This window comes from Labeo rohita, chromosome 17 (genome assembly GCF_022985175.1).
Source record: "Labeo rohita strain BAU-BD-2019 chromosome 17, IGBB_LRoh.1.0, whole genome shotgun sequence".
In the NCBI taxonomy this organism is placed as follows: Eukaryota; Metazoa; Chordata; class Actinopteri; order Cypriniformes; family Cyprinidae; genus Labeo; species Labeo rohita.
This window is the reverse complement of record NC_066885.1, coordinates 15,638,235-15,653,538: the sequence shown is the minus strand read 5'-3', so window position 1 is coordinate 15,653,538 and position 15,304 is coordinate 15,638,235. Positions and strand designations below refer to the sequence as shown.

At 35.4% G+C, this 15,304-nt stretch overlaps 3 protein-coding genes across 3 annotated transcripts; 2 read left to right on the top strand and 1 right to left on the bottom strand.

The window, feature by feature from the left end:
- Positions 1-369: 369 nt before the first annotated feature.
- znf593 (zinc finger protein 593) lies at positions 370-2,828 on the bottom strand. Its single transcript, XM_051132639.1, has 4 exons — positions 2,752-2,828; positions 2,072-2,274; positions 1,929-1,991; positions 370-844 (listed from the first exon to the last, which is right to left on the bottom strand). Exons 2-4 carry the CDS (start codon positions 2,269-2,271, stop codon positions 718-720), a joined length of 390 nt encoding a protein of 129 aa, XP_050988596.1. The 5' UTR covers positions 2,272-2,274; positions 2,752-2,828; the 3' UTR covers positions 370-717.
- A 73-nt stretch (positions 2,829-2,901) lies between these two features.
- On the top strand, positions 2,902-6,415 carry morn2 (MORN repeat containing 2). Its single transcript, XM_051132654.1, has 5 exons — positions 2,902-2,999; positions 3,155-3,205; positions 3,309-3,415; positions 4,893-5,029; positions 5,133-6,415. The coding sequence occupies exons 1-5, from the start codon at positions 2,993-2,995 to the stop codon at positions 5,233-5,235; spliced, it is 405 nt and encodes a 134-aa protein (XP_050988611.1). The 5' UTR covers positions 2,902-2,992; the 3' UTR covers positions 5,236-6,415.
- Positions 6,416-7,157: 742 nt separating this feature from the next.
- On the top strand, positions 7,158-15,170 carry arhgef33 (Rho guanine nucleotide exchange factor (GEF) 33). Its single transcript, XM_051132653.1, has 13 exons — positions 7,158-7,182; positions 7,694-7,791; positions 7,944-8,045; positions 8,139-8,234; positions 8,325-8,451; positions 9,365-9,497; positions 9,579-9,680; positions 10,035-10,127; positions 10,277-10,488; positions 10,559-10,624; positions 12,987-13,593; positions 13,696-13,832; positions 13,913-15,170. The coding sequence occupies exons 4-13, from the start codon at positions 8,165-8,167 to the stop codon at positions 14,028-14,030; spliced, it is 1,665 nt and encodes a 554-aa protein (XP_050988610.1). The 5' UTR covers positions 7,158-7,182; positions 7,694-7,791; positions 7,944-8,045; positions 8,139-8,164; the 3' UTR covers positions 14,031-15,170.
- The last annotated feature ends 134 nt before the right edge of the window (positions 15,171-15,304 follow it).

The following is a 15,304-nucleotide window of genomic DNA, read 5'->3' as shown; positions in this document are numbered from 1 at the left end:
AGGACCACATATGTGGCCAAAGCAATAAACTGCAATGTCTGTAATGTAAGAGGCCTAAGACAGTGGTACAGGAAGACAGGAAGGACAGCTTATCATTTCAAACCATAAGTAACCATGTGTCCACACAGTCATGTTTGAGAACGTGTTGAGAACATTGAGAAGTGTCTTGGAGCTGTCAAATCTGGTACAGTCCACGAGGATGAGATGCACTGTAGTATTTAAAGCAGCTGATAGCTATACAAAATACCCACTAACTCATTATTCCATGTCTGTAAAACTTTAGTTTGTCTCACTTATTGAACTTTTTGTGTTCATACAAATATTTGCACGTTAAGAAATTTGCTGGAAATGAACGTAGTGAAAAAAAGAGAGGATGTTTTCTTTTTTATTGAGTTTATATTTACATAATGAACATTGTGAGACTTTCAGTCCCAGAAGGTTGCTTAGTATAAGCAGCCCTTACCAATGTAATTTCACAAGAGTGTATGCAACTGTAGCCAGCTGTTCCAGACTTCTGAACGAAGTCTGAATTTACCGAAAATTGTCAATGAATGTTTATCTAAAATATATCAACTTATTTTCTATATTTCAACTTACTTCCCATCTTCAGAAATTAATTTCAGCTCTGAAACTGGTTAAATTGTTGGTCTGAGTCAAGACCTAATGGTTTTATTCAGAAGAGCATGAGTCCATAAAGAGGCAGACCAAAGTCCTCTTTCAGTCCATATCTTCCTCAACCTGTTGTGTGTGAACCTCTACTTTTTTGGGTGGGATGTAGGAGCCCATTCCTGCTGCCCGCTCTGCCTCGGCCTGTGTATATGGCTCCTCCCTCAGCTGCTTCAATCTAAAACAAAAAAAAACATTTATGCATATAATGTATTTTATAGAGGGTTTTCATGATACCTCATCAATCAGCCATACTGGCGGCACTGAACGTAAACAATGCCACTGAACCGAGCAATACTCTTGCTGATTTTGCTGATTATTGCTGCTGAAAATGGTCACTTATTGTCATGTTTTGGGCTGTACTAATCTGCTGGACCGGGAACAACATCTGGAGTACTATACAATGCTAAAGGTTATCAAGGAGAAGTGTGCAAAAAACTGTCTAAGGAACAAAAGGCGTTTATGGTTGGCCAAACTGAACGAGGATTTTCAGGGCAAGAATCATTCGTGTTTGTTTTCATTATTTCTGGTCAGGTGGGTGAAATATAGCTAATATCTTAATTAAGATATCATAACCTATTAACTTTAGTTTGTCAAACTACTGTGCCCTTTCCTGCTTACTAAGTCCTTCACTATATGTGACCCTGGACCACAAAACCAGTCTTATGTTGCACAGGTATAATTGTGGCAATAGCCAAAAATACATTGGATGGGTCAAATTTATCAATTTTCCTTTTATGCCAAAAATCATTGGGATATTAAATCAAGATCATGTTCCATTAAGATATTTTGTAAATTTCCCACCGTAAATATATCAAAACTTAATTTTTTTTATTGATTTGGACAACTTTAAAGGCAATTTTCTCAGTATTTAGATTTTTTTGCACCCTCAGATTCCAGATTTTCAAATAGTTGTATCTCGGCCAAATTTTGTCCTTTCATAACAAACAATACATGAATGGAAAGCTTATTTATTCAGAGAAATTTACACTTATGACTGGTTTTGTGGTCCAGGGTCACATATGATTTTGCAACTTCCACATGTTTTTTTCTCATGGTTTAGACTTTAATTAGCAGAACTACATATTCAGTAGTACATTAACCGTGTAATCCATGCTGTTGTTTATATCAGAGTATCTCCAATATGGCCGCACATCCGTGTAACTGACCAAATCGTGACATAAGTGCAAACCCTCTATATATGATCCAAAGATTCAACATGAAGAGAAAGGAGAAAAATACTTTTTAATGGTTTGACTCACCGTTTTTTATGGAGCTTGGACTTGAAATGCTCCTTCAGGGTTTTCAAATCAACAAAATACCTCCTTCAAAAAAGGAAGATGAATATTATAAAATGACAAAAAGTTAAAAATACAAATAGTATAAAAAAAATTGTGGTACTTACGCGCAGTGCAGACAGTAATTTTGGGCACATCCTGTAACATCATAATCTACATCTTGCTTTAGTAACTTGACAGCATTTTCAGGGATCATGTCTGCATGGATCTGGTCAAGGTCCTTTGTCCTGCGCTTAGTCTTCCATGTCTTATTAATATTCTTCTTCCTGCCATTATTGTGGTTCCCGATCTGTTTGGACTTTCCCATGATCTGAAAACAAGAGGAGAAATTAGTTTCACATTTTTGATGTGACTCTGCAGACGTATTTTGAACTTGGAAGATAAATTAAGGTCCTCAACATCTCCAAAACACAACTTGCACTAAAAAACTAAAATATGCTGTCTGAACACTTAATTAACCTGTCAACAGAAATACTGAGTTGTCAAATGTGTGAGTCAACATGAACATGTAAAACCAGTTAAAATTAAATCTCCACTCTGAAAACGAAATGGGGTCTATTTTAAAACGTCTGAAAGATGTAACTTAATCCGTTTGTATGACACTGGTATCACTCAGAAAGAACAGTAAACAGTAACCAATTACATTTAACAAAACAAAACATCTTCTTAAAACGTGTTTAACGTTAGATGCTTTCGATCTCGCAATATGACAATTCAGCAAGTTGTCCTTAAGAACTGTAAATATGTAAAGCGTAAGTTAATGATGTATATTTATTACTTTACTCACATTGACGCGCAGCTGCCTCGCCACACACACGTTGGACACCACTGGAATAACTTCCGGGTCGGCAGAATGCGCGTGTAATGTGCGCGTTCACCAGATGGCAGCACAGACAATACATGACTCGAAAACAATCAGACGAAGCAGAGATGTTGCGTCGTTGCTATGGAGATTCTATCGAAACCTTCCTGAATGACTTGTGAAGTATTTTAGTAAATGTTTTACTAAAACAATTTAAAACAGCATTATGTCTGGTAAATATATTCATAACAATCATTTGTATGATTTATAGTATATATTCTATACATAAACACTTGTAAAAAAAAATCATACGTTTCTTTTCCCTTTTTGGCTGTCACTTCAAGATACAAAAGCATCCTTGGTTTAACTTTGCTGCTTTTTGTTGCAGAGATTACGACTCTTAAAATCTCTTACATTTTTCCAAATGGAGACAAATATGGTGAGTTATTTGACAGCTTTTAACATGTCTGTGAATGTTCACTCTTATTTTGTTAAGCACATTAAACAAGTGTGTGTGTGTGTGTGTGTGTGTGTGTGATTAGAGGGTGAATGCTCTCGTACTTCAGATGGTGTGGTGATAAGAAAAGGGTCTGGCACACAGACATCAGCCTCTGGAGTTACATACACTGGAGAATGGGACAATGATAAGGTGTGTATGGGAAATATGAAAATAATAACAATATTTATGTAAGTCAAACTTAAGTCACATGTGCTGTCCAGGGCTGCATTTCCCAAAAGCATCGTAAACCTAAATTGATCGGATTTGCCTCCAATGGATCTACGATGTACTGCTTACTGGCATACTGGAGATTCAGTCAACTGATTTGCTTTTATAGTCTACTACTGGATTATTGATACTTTTTCTCAGTTTTGCATGAAAGCCTGTTTCCCCCCACTGAATAAAAAGTAAAAAAGGTAATTGCGACTTTTTATCTCACAATTATGGCTTTTTTCTCAAAATTGCGAGTTACAAAGTCAGAATTGCGAGATATAAACTCACAATACTGAGAAATTAAATCAGGATTGCGAGATATAAACTCAAAATCGCATGAAAAAAAAAGAAGAGAGAGGGGAGCGGGATTAGCAAAGGACCACGAGCCGGGATTCGAACTCGGGTCGCCGTGAGCACAATTGCACTGTATGTCGGCGCACAAACCCGAGGCTATTGGCACCGACAGGATTGAGACTTTTTTTACTCAGAATTGCAAGTTATTAAAACAGAATAGAGGGTTTGCACTTATGTCATGGTTTGGTCAGTTACCTTGATGCGTGGTTATATTGGAGATACTCAGATGTGAACAACAGTACTTGCACGGTTAATGTACGACCGACTATATTATTTTGCTAATTTATGCTGTCTAAACCACTAAAAAATGTGTGGAAGCTACTAAATCATATAGAAAAGGACTTAGTAAGCAGAAAAGGGCACAATAATTTGACAAACTAAAGTAAATAGGTGGTTAGCTTAATATTTCACCTATCTGACAGGAAATGATAAGAACAAACATGAATGTTGTCAAGATTCTTGACCTGGAAATCCTGGTTCAGTTTGGCCAACTGCAAATGCCATTTGTTCCTCAGTTTCTCCTTGATTTGTTATAACTTTTGGCAGTCTATAGTCATCTAAATGTTTTTCCCGGTCCGACCGATTAGTACAGCCCAAAACATGACAATAATTGACCATTTTCATGAGCAATAATCAGCAAAGTATGCAAGTTTCATTTGGTTCAGTGGCATTGTTTACGTTTAGTGCCACCAATTAGGCCGTTCAATGATGCGTCGAGAAAACACTCACAATTGCAAGTTTATATTACGCAATTCTGAGAAACAAATCAGAATTGCGAGTTTATATCTCACAATTCTGACTTAAAAACTCGTATTTGCGTGTTAATATCTCACATTCTGAGATAAAAATGTCAGTACTGTGAGTTTGTATCACACAATTTAAGAAAAGTCACAATTACATTTTTTAATTTTTTATTTAGTGGCAGAAACAGGCTTCCATATTTGAGCATATGATGCAACAAATTGGATGCCATGCGAATTTAGATATGTGACAACTACTTTGGATAAATTGTTTTGGACAAATAGTTACATTTTGGTTGCCGGTGTCATGTGCCCTGTAGATGAATGGCAGAGGAACTCTTACACATCCTTCAGGGGTGTTTTATAGCGGCCTGTTTAGAGACAACATGTATCATGGCAAAGGAACTTACCGATTTCCTGATGGGACAGAATACACAGGAACCTTTAACAACAACAGGTGATACAGTATATAATCAGTCCTTGAAACATAGGCAAAGCAGGATTCAGGATTATTGTCATAAAAAAGGCTTAAGTGTCAGAAAATAAATTTGTTTTTGCAGATTTGAAGGTGAAGGGGAGTTCACAGATTCACAAGGACTCGTGTGGACTGGGATGTTCCACAACAAAGCGGCACTGGGACTGAAGCTCAAAGTCAACATGTGACATGCACACAAACACACACTATTTAAATTAATACACCAAATAAAATCTGTTCTTTTGTACACTGGACCAAACTGAACTTCAAAAGATATTCTGAAAGACTTTTAAGTAGTGATAGTATAATATGAGCATCTTATCAAGATGAAGAAAGCATTTGAGCCAGCTTCAAGAATTACCACGCGTGAAATGTTTGAAAGAGATCTTAGATACAAAGTGATGCATTACCACAGCTAGCAGCCCTGAGGCATTGATGAGATCTGTTTTACCAATGAAATAACTTCAGTTCCAGCAGCATCCACTGAACATCAAGAACACAATGTTCCCACACACTGCTCTTCAGAAAGAATCACTACTTTGTTTTAGTGCAGGGGGTGAGAGGAATGTGATTCTCTGTATATGGTTCAGCCATTGGTGGAGCGCATCTCCAAAATACACGAGCATGCACAAACAGCAGAGCTCATGACTGCGGTGAGAAGTCAGGAGTTGTGTAAGACCGTGAAGTTCAATTTCCCATCCTCTGGAGTGAGAACGTCTTTACTGAGGATCAACAGCACATCTGGACATCTACCGGCCTTCAGTTCTCTTCTAAAACTGAAGCTCAAGTGTGGGATTAAATTTAAAACTGAATAACTTCTTGAGGGTGTTTAATTTGCTTCATTGTTATACCTCAATTAAATTTGGCGTGGCCCAATGTTCAATTTTGAGTTTACGACAATAACTTTGTGGGTGTTTTTGTTCATATGTCTAGCGGATCTTTTCCAGAGCTCATACAGAGTTCATTGTAAAATGGAAAATTGGTCTTAAAGGTTGAAGAGGAAATTTAATCGTCTGATTCTGAGCCATAAAAATGCAAACAGACGTATCTTTCTCTCTCTCTCCCTTCATCCATCCACTTACTGTAAAACAAGGCCTCTTTTTGTCCTCGACTTCATCAGACTCACATGTTTCAAAGAGGAGGGGAAGAGATAGGTGGGACAGATGAGAGAGAGAGAGAAAGACAAGTGATAGAAAGCCAGAGTCACAGAATCAGAGAGCTCGTCTGTCATTTCTACCCATATCAAAACATATAAGTGTGACATTTCATTGGCTTGTACAATTATCAGTGTGAGCAAAGAAACTACTAGAAAGGATCCAAACCACAGAGGATTTGAAACAACCGTCCTGGATTTGGACGTGGAAGACCATCAGATCATGGAGAATGGCAAAGTAGAAGGTAAACAATCTTTTATTTTCAAGTCTGTAGAAATGCATAGATTTTTCATCATGCTTTTTTATTTACATGAATGATTGGTTGTTAGCAGTAAGGTCTACTTTAAATAAAGAGTTCAGTGGATAGCTTTTGAAAAATGTTCTTTCTTTTAGATGCAGGTTTCTGTCATCTGTGCGATAAAGTCTGTGTTTTTGCATGAAAGTGTTTTTGTGTGTTCTTGCAGGTACAAGTAATGACATAGACGCCATAGACCTTCAGGTAAACTGCCCTGTCTCATACTTCTCATGATTTTGTATGCTTTAGTGAGTGTGTTTGCAACAAAATAGTTATCTGTTTTAAGCACACTCTTTCATTAGTTACTAATTCTAATCGCACACACTCGCACAGATTGCTGCTGTTGAGAAAATAAGTCATTGAGACAATGAATTGCTAATAGGAAGAGTGTGACAGAACTCAGGCCACATTTAGCTTGACCCTCCCTAATGCTATTGAGACTGATCTGAAGCTCCTGTCATCTGTCTCTATCAGGGTTTGTCTTTTATTGAGTATTGGTGACCTCTGACTTGCTGTTTCAGTTGCAGGCAATGTGGGTGGAGCTAAAATCTGGAGTTGGAAGCGTAGTCGAAGATTTTGCCACCCTACGGCAAACCTACAGCCGACTGGAGGAGAAAGTCTCCAGCTATCAACAAGAAACTAATGAAAAGATCCTGTCTCTCAGAAACACACTTAACACATTACAGGTTCTAACACACAGTTATATTATGTACTTTAAATAAGAGAATTTATTATTTTTATTAATATTTTATTCAGGATACATTAAACTGATAAAAAAGACTGGAGTAATGAATGCTGAAAATTCAACTTTGCCATCACAGGAATAAATTACATTTGAAAATAAATAAAAATAGAAAACAGTTATTTTAAATTGTAACAATATTTCAATCAATATCACAGTTTTTACTGTATTTTTGGTCAAATAAATTCATCATTGGTGAGCAGAAACAACAACAATGAAATCTTATCAACCCCAAACCTTTGAATGGTTTAATATTAAAATTAGTATTAATTTTATTAAAAGAAAAAAATGTAAAATAATAATATTAAAATATAAATTACAATATAATATTGCAGTTATTTTCTAGAATTATTTTTTTATTGTATCTTATGTTTCTGCATTAGCATTTTGAAATTTTGCTTATATTTTGATGAAACTGTAATTCTTTAATTTTATTTTATTGTGTGTCTGTGCAGGAAGACATAAGCACAGCTCTAATGCAGCTCTCTGAGGTTAGAAGTAACCAAAAAGACCTGCAGAGGGACCTGGACCTCATGCAAAGCACACAAAACAGGTGATGCACAATGTCTGTTAAATTGCTTAATTTCAGTTTACAGTGTATTAAACATTAAATTTAATCTTGTAAGCTTGTCTTTCATTCTGCACCGCATGTACCTTCATTTGGAAATCAAGATGTATAAACATGTGGTATCATTGGCAGGAAAGGCTCAAAGGGGGAGGGGTCAGTAGATGGCCACGCCTCTCCAAACAGCCAAACAGAACTCAGTCTCATTCAACATTATATCAGCAGCCTGTCAGCCAATCAGAGTGAGTATTTAAATTTTAGATGGATGTCTAATGAATGTTGTTTTGTACTATAAACACAATAGTGTATTAGATAGGTTGTGTTTGTGTGGTTAGACTCTTATCCGGAGCATGACGGTCAAATGAAGTCTCCAGTGTGGAAGGAGAGAAAAAACAGCCGGGATCTGAAAGAACAAAACAACTCAACTATAAGTGAGTGATACACAGCAGAATACTTAGATTTTTCATTTGTCATAATTTAAGTGAAAAGAACTTAAAAATTAACTAAATCATGCCTTTCAGCTCAGAGGCAGACAGCAGCACTGGAGCTGTTGGAGTCTGAGAGAGTGTACGTGTCGTATCTCTCACTCCTTTTAAAGGCCAACATCAGTTTTAACGGCTCAGAAAACGTCAACCTCAAAGATAAACGGTAACTATGGATCATTTTAACACTTACATACACTACCAGTCAAAAGTTTTTGAACAGTAAGATTTTTTTATGTTTTTAAAGAAGTTTCTTCTGCTCACCAAGCCTGCGTTTATTTGATACAAAGTACAGCAAAAACCGTAACATTTGGAAATATTTGTACTATTTAAAAATAACTGTTTTCTATTTGAATATATTTTAAATTGTAATTTATTTCTGTGATCAAAGCTCAATTTTCAGCATCATTACTCAAATCTTCAGTGTCACAAGTTCATTCAAAAATCATGCTGATTTGCCATTCAAGAAACAAATTTTTATTATTATTGTTAGCAATATTTAAAATAGTTATAGTTAGCCAGGATTACAAAAGATTTCTATTCCAGATAAATGTTGTTCTTCTGAACTTTATTTTCTTCAAAGAAACCTGAAAAAATTCTACTCAGCTGTATTTAATGTTTTAACAAAAAAATAATGAAGGTGTTTTTTTGAGCAGAAAATCAGAACATTAGAATGATTTGAAGGAGCATGTGACTGGAGTAATAATGCTAAAAATTCAGCTTTGAAATCACAGAAATAAATTACATTTTAAAATATATTCAAATAGAAAACAGTTATTTTAAATTGTAAAATGATTTCAAAATTTTACAGATTTTACTATACTTTGTAAATAAATGGTGAGCAGATAACACTTAAAAAAAAACTTAAAAAACTGTTGACTGGTAGTGTAGATATAAATTTAGTCTTCGCTGTCACAAATTCAGTGCTAAACAGAAGAGACTCTAAATTGTAAAAGTCTGCTGTGAAACACACATAAAGCAAATATAGTTTTTTTCTCTTTTCTCCCCTCATCTCTCATTGATTTTAGTAATCACATTTAATGAAAGAAACGTCATTTTTAAAATGTCCTTTTTCTCAGGCCTTTCCCTCCATCTCTACGGTTCTTGATTCAGCAGCATCTAGAACTCCTTCACCTCCTCCAGGAGAGAGTTCTTAAGAGCCACTGGCAAGGAATCATGGGGGATGTATTTCTAAGGCTCACAAACAAAGAAGTAAAAAATAGGATAGAAAGCGAAAACCAATCCTATTATATCCTAAAGTCCACTATTTAATCTCAAATGTTTGATTTTCAGAGTGATTTTCTGGATCATTACGTATCATATCTACGGGACCTGCCAGAATGTTTGAGAGTTGTTAGTCTGTTCTCCTCTTCAAAATCAGGCAGCTTACTAGAGGTATACATGCACACATTTTATATTTAATATATACAAGATGAAAAACACTATATGTTGTTAAGATGCTGATATTTGAGACATATATCAACAGTGTTATGTCAGAGAAAGTGACAAGTAGATGGTACGTTATGTTTCTATAAATGACATTTCTATTACATTTTCAGCATATTAATTAAATATGTGTATTTTTGGTTAACACTGTCATTATAATATATAATAGAATACTGAAATCATATTTTTGATCATATTTAAATAACATAAATTAGTTTAAAACTCAAGTTTAGGTTACCTGGCATACAGTTAAGATGAATCCACATGACGGCTTTCTGATTTGTTGTTTGTGTTCGAATCCAGAGTGACATCACAGCGGATGAAACACGTCAGTCACTACACTCTCTGCTTTTACAACCTGTCCAGCGTATCCCAGAATACCATATGCTCCTTCAGGTAGTCAAACTCATATTGTCATACTAACAGCATTTTAGGCATGTTTATTATTTGTGCATGTTTGATAAATTGACACTTTTGATATCACCTTGGTCAAGCATCAAGAAAATGCATGTATGTGTCCATTTGTGTTTTACTGTATTTTACAGAGTCTTCTGCAGCAGACAGAGTCAGAGCATCCAGACTATTATCTGTTACTGGTGTCTGTGCAACAACTCCGAACTTTCATGGCCCAGTACAGCCATCTGCTACAGCACAACCAGGAGCTGCTCACACACAGTCATGCCCTGCGAGAACACACACACAATATGTGCACACACCAGCAGGAGCGACCCTCACACACACGAAAAGAGCTTAGCAGGTAAGTACAAATGAACAAATATGTGTGTTTTTGTGTTGTAAGATTTACTGGTTTTTGTTTTTCATGTCAGGTCTACAGTGAGACAGCTGTATAAAGTCGACTATGAGAAAAATTACAGCAACACCGGCACACAAAAGTGAGTAGGTAAAAGCACCAACCAAATATATCACAAAATGAGCTCTCTGTGAATTTATGGGTGTTTCTTCAACTTTAGCCACTTTTATGTTTTTTTTTATATGCCTTCATTATGCGCTTTATGAATTTTTATTTTTTTACTCTTCCTCCAGAAATACATTATTAAAATATAATAATCCATCGTGAAATATGACATATATTTAAAACCATAATTTAAACAAAAAGTGATTAAACCATAAACCATTGTTATATTTACTGCATAAAAATTAGCACACCTGCTAAATAGAGATGAAATTTGAGGCTAATAGGGGTGTTACGATACACATATTTGTATTAAACCGTTCAGTACGAGCCTTTCGGTTCGGTACGTATTACAAACCGAGTGATTCGTTGGACTAATCCATTATATTTGGAAACTCCAGTAGGGTTGTGATGGTAAATTAGTTATTTTCTTCACTTTTCTTCGCTTTTAAATACCTTGTAAATGCCTGTGCGCATTTTACTTTCACTTGCAAATTAGCGGCATTTCAGCGTCAATTGATTGAATTGACAACAAACGAAACAGTATGACAAACTCAATTAAAGTTTAAATGTATAAATATATTAAACATAGAATGTTTAATTAATTAACAAAACGAATACACATACATCATACCATAGGCCTAAAATAAAAATTTAAAAAAACATACCCAAAGTTACATATAAAACACTGAAAATTAGCAAACATTTTTTATTCTGAAACCAAATAAATAAGAAATGAATGTTAAAAAAGCTTCCAAAATCATCTTAGATAAACAGAAAAAGACAAAAGGACTTCCTAAATCTAAAATATTTTTAAGATCGTACTTTATGATGTTAGTTTTAATATTCAATAATAAATAAATAAATATCAAGGAAATTTCTCTGGCATTTCTTTATGACACGACGGTTGCCATATCAAACTGAACCATGAATTTTGTAAACCGTTACACCCCTAGAGGCTAATACTATACTAATACTTCTATTTTGCAAGGATACATTAATTTATGAAGCCTGTTTCCACCACTGAATAAAAAATAAAAAAAAGTTCATTTACAATTCTGACTTTTGTTCTCGCATTTGCGAGTTTATGTCTCATAATATCTCAGACATTTTTCTCAGAATTGTTAAACAAACTCGCAATTCTGACTTTTTCTCAGAATTGTGAGGTATAAACTTGCATTTGTGAATTATGAAGTCGGAATTGCAAGATATAAATTCACAAATTTGACTTTTTTTCTCAGAATTGCTAGATATACTATAATTGCAAGACGTAAACTTCACAATTTCACAAATGCAAGTTTATACCTCACAATTCTTAGAAAAAAAGTCAGACTTGTGAGGTATAAACTTGCATTTGTGAATTATAAAGTAAGAATTGCGGGACAATTAATAATAATAAGCTCACAATTCTGACTTTTTTTCTCAGAATTCTCGCAATTCTGACTTTATAACATGCAACCACGAGTTAAGTCAAAACTGTGAGATATAAACTGTGATATATATATTGTGAGTTTATATCATGCGATTCTGAAAAAAAAGGCAGAATTGTATTATGAAATTCTGACTTTATAGCTTGCAGTTGCAAGTTTATATCACGCAATTTATGACTCGCAATTGCAAGTTTATGTCTCTGAGAAAAAAGTCAGAATTGCAAGTTTGTATCACGAAATTCTGAGAAAAAGTCAGAATTGTGAGATAAAAAGTCGCAATAACCATTTTTATTTTTTTTTCAGTAGCAGAATCGGGCTTCCATATTAATTGGATCAAAAGTAACAGTAAACACATTTAGAATGTTACAAACAATTTCAATTTCGAATGAATGCTGCTCATTTGAACTTTCTATTCATCACAGAATTCGGAACACGTATAACGTTTCCACAAAAAATATTAAGCAGTTTTAAATATTAATAATAAGAAGAAATCAGCATATTGTGATTGTTTCTGAAGGATCATGTGACACTGAAGACTGGAGTAATGGCTGTTGAAAATTTAGTTTTCCCAACATAAGAATTACATTTTAAAATATATTAAAACTGAAAACTGAAAATATTTTAAAAAATATTAAAACTATCACTAAACAAAAAACACAGCTGTGGATCATTCAGGTAACAAAACAGTATTAAGAATCATGCGTATGTAAACTTTTGAACGGGGTAATTTCTATAAATTCAACTATTATTTTCTCGTATGGACTATATGTAAACATCTTTTATTTATTCTAAATTGTAATAATATTTCACAATATTACTGTATTATCAAATAAATGCAGCCTGGATAAGCATAAGAAAACTGTAATTAAAGAAACACCTTAATACATTTTTTATTTGTCTTTTTTTGGTAAGTGATCCCTCTCGACGTAACAAACGTTACCCTGACTATGAAACGGCACCCTATCACTACGACCCCGAAATCCCGTCCCCTGTCTCCTTCCTCTCCGACTCTGACTCTCGCCACAAACCCGTCTCAGTTCCTCTGCGCAGCATTCCAGAGACGGAGGGAGCGGGATCTGTCCTCTCTGATGCTCTGGGTGCGCTCTTTCCCTACGGAGCCGGAGGCTCTCGCTGCTCAAGCCCATCTCATTCCTCTGACTCCAGCATTGATATCGCCTTTGTGCACTGTAGCCCTTCTCACAGCCCAACTCGACAGTCCCGCAGTAGGGGGCGAAACCCTGGGGGTGTGGTTTATAAGTCCAACAGAACCTGTGTGTCACCTGACTCAGCAGATATAGTGAGACCCCGCCCTCTACAGGCAGTGCAGAGAAAAAGCAAATCACTGAACGGCCTGCAGATGGACAGTATTGATAGCCACGCCCACCAGATGAAAATTCCTGCCCACCCGAGATTGGAACGCCAGTCAAGTGGCAAAACAAGACTGAGACCCAGCAGTCCAAAACACAGATATGAGATACACACTGACACAGAGGAGCAGGCACGACTAGTACATCAGAAGGTACACGTTTAGAATTGTCCTTAAAAACTGAAAATTAAATGCTAATTGAATTAGTATGCGTTTAATGCGAGTGTGTGAAAGCTCATTCCGCTTGTTCCTCAGGATCCTAGAAGCCTGGTGTGGGAGGAGCTCAAGTTGAGGGGCGTGTCTGATGATTATGACCACACCCCTTTGAGTGAACGCAGTAGGAAAGAAGCAAAAGGATTTAGGAATTCCTTCAAAAAGCTCTTTAAAAAAAAGTGAGTTAATAAGACGAGACACACGGCTACTTTGCTACACAATGTCCTCACATTTAAAGCCATGATACTTTGTGTGTCAGGTCTAGTGGTGACGGAAAGGAGAAGACAACAGTGAAAGCTGAGTGTCAGAGCGGTGGAGAGCTGGAGTCCACCAAAGCCCTTCACACAGGAGAAATTGACAGAGGAACTGCTGTTTGAACTGTTTTACTAAGTGGTTTTCAACTGGTTTGGCTTCAGGGTACAGATTTTACAATGAACTTCAAGTGGTGATCCAACACACCACATAATCTTGGTCTTTAGTGTTTGCTCTCTAAATATCTCTTGAATCTTGAAGGTTTCGCATGTTATTTTGCATGATAAATTAATTGTTAATATAATTTTGGGCAATATTTTGAGAACGTTTGGTTCTTGCATTGTTTATGCAAATATATACTCACACATATAAACACGTATCCATTTTTTTTCAGTTTATGCTGGGGCGCGCTGACAGGACGCAAAACTGTATCTGATAAAATGTAAATTGTTAAGAGGGATTAGTTCACTCAAAAATTAAAATTCTGTCATTAGTTATTCGCCCTCATGTCGTTTCCAAACCTGTAGGACCTTCGTTCATCTTATAAGATATTTTTGATGAAATGAGAGCTTTCTGACGTTTAAGGCCCAGAAATCGATAAAGTAGTCCATGTGACATCAGTGGTTTAAACGTCATGTTATGAAGCTACGAGAATACTTTTTGTGCGCAAAGAAAGCCAAAATAATTACTTCATTCAACATTTTCTTCTCTTCTGTGTCAGTCCATACTGTCCATGCAGGGTCAGAAAGCTCTCGAATTTCATCAAAATTGTCTTAATTTGTGTTCTGAAGATGAACAAAGGACTTGCAGGCTTGAAATGACATGAGGGTGAGTAATTAATGGCAGAATTGTAATTTCTGGGGAAACTATTCCTTTGTTCACTCATATATATAAATACTAGTATAAATACATGTTGTATACTTTACAAATAAAATGTAAATACATTTGAATGCAAATGGTAACAATTAAAATAATAAAGCAATAATAAAGCAAATCTTATTTTTAGGTCAAACGTCTACATACAACTTGCAGAATTTGCATAATGTTAATTATTTTACCAAAGTAAGAGGGATCATATAAAATGCATGTTATTTTTTATTTAGTACTGACCTGAATAAGATATTTCACATAAAAGACAGGCAGTTTAACTGTTCAGGACAAACAAGGGACTCATGAACAACTCAACTATCACTAAACAAAAAACACAGCTGTGGATCATTCAGGTAACAACACAGTATTAAGAATCATGCATATGTAAACCTTTGAATGGGGTAATTTCTATAAATTCAACTATTATTTTCTCTTATGGACTATATGTAAACATCTTTTATGTGAAGTATCTTTTTCAGGTCAGTACTAAATAAAAAAATAACATGCATTTTGTATGGTCCTCCTTATT